Source organism: Limulus polyphemus, unplaced genomic scaffold (assembly GCF_000517525.1).
Source record: "Limulus polyphemus unplaced genomic scaffold, Limulus_polyphemus-2.1.2 Scaffold2740, whole genome shotgun sequence".
NCBI classification, from domain to species: domain Eukaryota; kingdom Metazoa; phylum Arthropoda; class Merostomata; order Xiphosura; family Limulidae; genus Limulus; species Limulus polyphemus.
Window position 1 is genome coordinate 84,267 of NW_013668350.1, and position 6,199 is coordinate 90,465.

Below are 6,199 nucleotides of genomic sequence, written 5' to 3' on the forward strand. Positions count from 1 at the left end.
ATTAACAAGTAGGTACATTCCCCACCCCTCTGTAATTTGGAGACCACATAATGCTCATTAAACACGGATATACGAAGTACCAGAACAAAACGCCTCGAATTAAAGCACGAACGTCTGGCTTGTAATTAACAAGTAGGTACATTCCCCACCCCTCTGTAATTTGGAGACCAAATAATGATAGTATCTAAGTACGTTTATTTCATGACATATTGCTACACGAGTACATAGACTCGACTCTCACGTACTCCAGCGAATGAACAAGTCACGTTATTGTCACACGAAGCTTGGCACCACGTCAAATTGACCCTCTCTGATTGGTTTTTTTTTGTGAATAGTACAGACTAAGCCTTTGCAGAATGCTATCTAGATTACATTAAGAGGATGTTCTGGAAAAAAAATGTTATCCAGCTCCTGTAGTGAGCTGAATGAAATGTTTTTACAATACTCTTATTTTTGCCTAATTGTTTATTATTTGTTCTAGAATACCTAATGGTAACAATGATATCTACCTTACGTTTCAATTGTAAATTTCGTAAAAAAAAAAAAAACAATTATTCGCTAATACATATATAATCTTATTTTAAGCCTATTACAGTTTTCTCTCTCACTGTCTTCCGGTGGGACAGCGCCAAGTCTACGGATTTATAACACTGAAGTCAAGTGTTCGATTCTCCTCAGTGGCTTTGCACACACTTTTTCATTTTCGCATTAATTAAATGAATATATCTAATAAACAGAGGGAGAGATTATTCTACAATGAAATAATATAAAATACATTGTTAAATCACACAAACAAAGGGGAACTTTATACAGTTTGTTTTAATTATTTTCATTTTTGTTATTTCAATTCTGGAAATCTTTATCTGGCTTAGTTTGGGGATTGTTTCAACTTTTTTTTTTCTATAATGTGTTTTGAAACAAAAGAAAAGAAATTATAGACAAAGATTACTTTAATCCGATTTACTTAGCGTTATATGAAATTAATATTTAAAGTGTTTAACATTAAGCTAATAGCATCATAATAACGAACTGGGTAGATTTCAATACATGATTCTCTATTGGAGCTCCTACAAGTGTAATGAAACTTTAGAGATGTTCAATATAACACGTTTTCAGTTGTTATTTCACTACCGATGCAAAAGTAAAACACCAAAAATTAAATCATATATATAAGCAAATCCCGTTAATCCTGCGCTTTTGTTTACATTTTTCTACTCGTTGTTGGTTTTCTTTTACCGTTTTTACTTGTTAATTTTTGATATGCCAGAACGAATGTGGAGATCTTTATTCCTAAATAAAATGTCCTGTAAAGTACCTGTCTTTAACACTGTTTTCTAACTTCACAGCATAATTAATAAGTTCTGAGTGAATTCAAGTTTTAATTTTCTTAACGTATTTCTACATGGTACAAGTTGGAACTCTCTAGATGTGGCTAACGTTACTGCGCGTTTGTTTTCACGGCCAAACTCTCCATCAGAGTACACTCACAATGTTTACAGTTGCGAAACAGAATATTAGGGGCTGCAAATTTTTAATTCTGACAAATTGTCATCATAGATAAATTGCCAATGTCACATTTATGAGTGAATAAAAGATAATAATATTTTGAGACAAATTCACAAACTTTGAGAATTTAATAATACACTTTCATTTATACAAGTAACAGGGCAAAACTAAAGACCGTGAAGTACTGATACGTGAAATATCAACCTGTATCTTTGCAAAACTAAAGACCGTGAAATACTAATACGTGAAATATCAACCTGTATCTTTGCAAAACTAAAGACCGTGAAATACTAATACGTGAAATATCAACCTGTATCTTTACAAAACTAAAGACCGTGAAGTACTAATACGTGAAATATCAACCTGTATCTTTGCAAAACTAAAGACCGTGAAGTACTAATACGTGAAAAATATCAACCTGTATCTTTACGGTTTCGTTTGTTAATGTAATTGAAAATATATAATAATCAGGTCAATATGTCAATAAACGCCCCCCGCTAGTGGCACAGCGGTATGTCTGCGGACTTACAACGCTAGAATCCGGGTTTCGATACCCGTGGTGGGCAGAGCACAGATAACCCATTGTGTAGCTTTGTGCTTAACTTCAAAAACAACAACAAAAAACAACAGTTGTCAATAAACTAAAATTAATAATAGTTATAATAGCACCAAAAATGTCTTACCTCTGTGTGCGAGAATCCGAACCGTGCAGAACTGTCGTAATGATTACTATAGAAAATATCGCGAGATTATATGGTGCACGTGGAAACATTTTGGTGTTTCGAATATTTTGTTTCAACATATTGCCATCCGTAGCGTCAAAAACTGAGCGCGCCGACATGTACGCGTTAATAGCAGAGAGGTAGCTTATCTTGTGTAATGAAGTTGCTCTCGTGGAAGTGTAATCTCCAACCTAGGGGTCTTTTCAAGTTAGAGCTTGCGCAGGAAACTGTTCGTTTGTTTTGAAGTTAAGCACAAAGCTCTGCCCACCACGGGTATCGAAACCCGGTTTCTTGCGTTGTAAGTCCACAAATATACCGCTGTGCCACTGGTGGGGGGGGGGGCGCAGGAAACTAATATTATTTAACAACACAGAAATATGCCGTTCAGTGTAAATGAGTGAGAAAACCGGATGGTTGTGAAATGCGCATAAAATTATTATAAATTACAAAATACTGTTATTTGAAATAATATATGTTTTATGTTCTCACACACATCACCTGCATACTAACCCTGATAAATAAAAAATGTGGATTCTGCAAAGATGTTACCATGAAAAATCCATATGTTGTTAAGTTAATGTTTATAATTCGAAATTGTTTTCTACGTACATGTGTATGTTTTTATAATGGCGCATTATACGTAAGAACAATTAACTCAAAGCCTACAAAACACATTTCAATAGTAAACTGTCTGAAATATATACATAGTGCACAATTATAGTATTTTATTCCAGTAAAAATTACCTTCAGTCTCTTGTTTGTTTAGTTTAAGCGTAGGGATATCATAGCGAATTTTTGGCGTTATACAGAAGGTTGTGTACGTTATATTAAAACGATTGTAAATATTCAAATTACCAAGTCACGTGACAACGGCCTATATAAATTCGTGGTGAAACGGCATATAACAGAACCAGATTTTAACATTGTTTGGTGTTACGAAGGTAGTTTGATGCCATATAAAATTCGCTGTTTCGGGAAGTATATGTAACAGTCCTTTCCGATGCAAAATATTCATACCTCAGATCATAAAGATGTGTTCAGATAGAGGGTTTAGAATTGCCAAGGTGGAGATATATCCTTTGTACTTAATGGCTTTGGAAAACAAACGAATATGGATCAAATTGGGAAAACGGGACCATCTACAAAGAGACCTGCAACAAGTCGTATCCCAACTGCTGTAAGCAGTCTTGTAATAAGTGAAAATCAACGAATACAAAAGACAAAGGAAAAAGCCGTCTACGTTCTCCAAGCATCATTGCACAACATAATGAAGAAGAATTTCCGTCTAGTAAAGCAACAGAAGCTGCTTTCACGACATATCACCTCAACAGTCACATACCCCAAAAAACTACAGAAAGAAACGGGTATTCATCCTTTTCCGTATGAAAGATAACGTTCAAGTTGCCTAAGAATTTCATTGCAATCAGACTATTGAAACGGGTGCTAGAAAACTGTCGTCTTCGTACACTAGAAGGCTTATAGAAAGCCTGCATGGAAAATAGATGTAATTTGGACAAGAAAGACTTACGACGGAGCCTTTTACAAGAGAAACTACGTTGCAAAGCTGTTGCCAAGATGCATGGCCATCAGATAGAGTACATGGCTTCAACATCTTTTTTAGGGTAACGCACTCAACCAGTGTAAGCCTTCAGACTTTCCACTGTACAGTCTTTATAGTGGATATCCTCTATTGGAAAATGTATAATGCTATTTTAACTCGAAGCACCCTTATCAAAATATGTTTCACTTCTGGGAGAAAAAAAACTTATCAACAATGGCTTTACGAAACCGTTGTGGTAAATAATTTGTTGTATTAACCGAAACTTTCTCGAGTTATTCAAATAAACAGTAGTTCAGCTGATATTTGAAGTAGTGTCAAAGGGATCTTTCACTACATCATAGAGCTGCCAAACTGAAACTACATAGTTAGGTCCATATAAAAACAGAACATCTTAGTTACCATAGTTCCAGCAAGTTTATTATTCAACATTTGAGTTTTAAAAAGTTAAGACTTATATAACATATATGATTTGGAAAATAGCGCAATATTCAGTCATTTCACGAACGTCCTTAATTAGAAGAAACTCGTAAATATTTGGTATTTTCAAGCTTAACGTCATAACAGCCAGATCAGGGATCATCCAGGGTTAAGATATAGTATTCCTTAATTTTAAACTATTAAACTAAAGGGAAGCCAAACAGCCAAGCAACATCCATCACCACAAACATCGACATCGCCGTGAGAATCTTGGACCTCCTGATTCGCAACCCGGCATATTAACCATGAGGCCACGCTCGATCCATTAAAGTAACTACTCCTTTGTCTTTGATATTGATGAGAATAGAGCTCAGGAGACTTAAATTCCAAGGAGCGCGTCGCAAGATGCCTCGTTGTTACCATCCAAGTTACTTTCAAATAAGTTTGTCATTTCTCAAAATGCGATGGTTGTGACTTTGCTACTGATTCAACACAAGGTTCGACCTCTATATGGCACAAGTTTTATCACAACATTTCTGGATAATAGTCAGGTCGTGCAATGAATGTATTGTGCTGTTAGTTTGTTTATAAAAAAGCATATCTTCTTAAGGAGATCGTCAGTAGCGTATAGAACATAATGTAGTGCATATTAATTATTTATTAACTGCAAACCTTGAAATAGTTATTTTTATCAAGGTAGCAATTTTAATGTTTTTAATCATGTTAAATCCATACTCATTGTGTTTAATTTTGTATTTTAAAAGACACGTCCCTTATAAAAATCAATGTTTCGATACCCGTGGTGGGCAGAGCACAGATAGCCCATTGTGTAGCTTAATTCCAAACAAACTGCCCATTTTTTTGTAGAAATAACATTAGGAAGTAACTATCGTCTGTCAAGAATGATTAACCTAAAGTTAACAATCTGGAAACCTATTGAGTAGAAGGTGTATAAAAGATGAAGGGATGTGTGGTTGGATAACAAAAAGGAAATTTTATAATTTTGAGAGTGTCATGGTGAATGGATAATGGCAACAAGAACAAAAGTAGTTTTGATAAAACTCAAAACGTAGCTTGCGGGCTAGTGATGATTGGTTACAGTAATGATTTGTGATTTAAAGTTTAAAAAAGAAAAACTTTTCCGCGAATCGTTTTCTCGTTTCTTTACAAACTTGCTGTTCGTTTATCACTCTTTCAACTTGGGAATGGTATAAAAATAGCAAAGAAGCTAATATAATGAAAAGTCACGTTGAAATATTCCCTCTCCGTCGACAAGAAGAAAGACGCGGCATGACTTTATTGAAGTTTGCATTTGGTTTGACGACGTAGAAATATTCTAAATACACTACGGTTCCAGATATTAGATCTATAGAAAAAATTTATACAAAATTAGAGACTATAGTTGTGACTTGTTATATAAAAGTACAAAGTATTAAAAATGTATCTCAAACTCGTCCACAGATTATCTTGGTTATCACCTATTTTATTAATATTAATATGATTTTATGTACCTATATATCGTTACTATTTATGACATTTATATTGTTTGTTTGTTGAATTTCGTGCAAAGCTACACGAGGGCTATCTGCGCTAGCCGTCCCTAATTTAGCAGTGTAAGACTAGAGGGAAGGCAGCTGGTCATCACTACCCACCGCCAACTCTTGGGCTACTCTTTTACCAACGAATAGTGGGATTGCCCGTCACTTTATAACGCCCCCACGGCTGAAAGGGTGAGCATGTTTGGTGTGACGGGGATTCGAACCCGCGACCATCAGATTGCGAGTCGAGCGCCCCCTAACCACCTGGCCATGGACAGTTATATGAAAATCTACGTAGTTCACGTAAATTACTAAACACCAGTTTCGATTATTTTTGTTATATAGATATATATATTGAGAGAGAGCCTTGTTCGTAATGTTTGCTGTGGCTTGGGTTACTTTTGTGACGGATTTATTATTCAATATTTATTTTAATATCGATGTTTGTTTAGATA

At 35.1% G+C, this 6,199-nt stretch overlaps 1 protein-coding gene across 2 annotated transcripts in view; it reads right to left on the reverse strand.

Moving 5' to 3' along the window:
* Positions 1-2,391, reverse strand: part of LOC106467790 (glycine receptor subunit alpha-2-like) — a 46,872-nt gene extending 44,481 nt beyond the window's left edge. For both annotated transcript variants that reach the window (XR_002612467.1, XM_022395981.1), the window contains exon 1: positions 2,190-2,391. Coding sequence is in view for 1 of the 2 variants with exons in the window: in XM_022395981.1 (XP_022251689.1) it covers positions 2,190-2,347 (158 nt within the window). In the remaining variant the exon portion in view is untranslated. The remainder of the gene's footprint in view (positions 1-2,189) is intronic.
* Between the last annotated feature and the right edge of the window lie 3,808 nt (positions 2,392-6,199).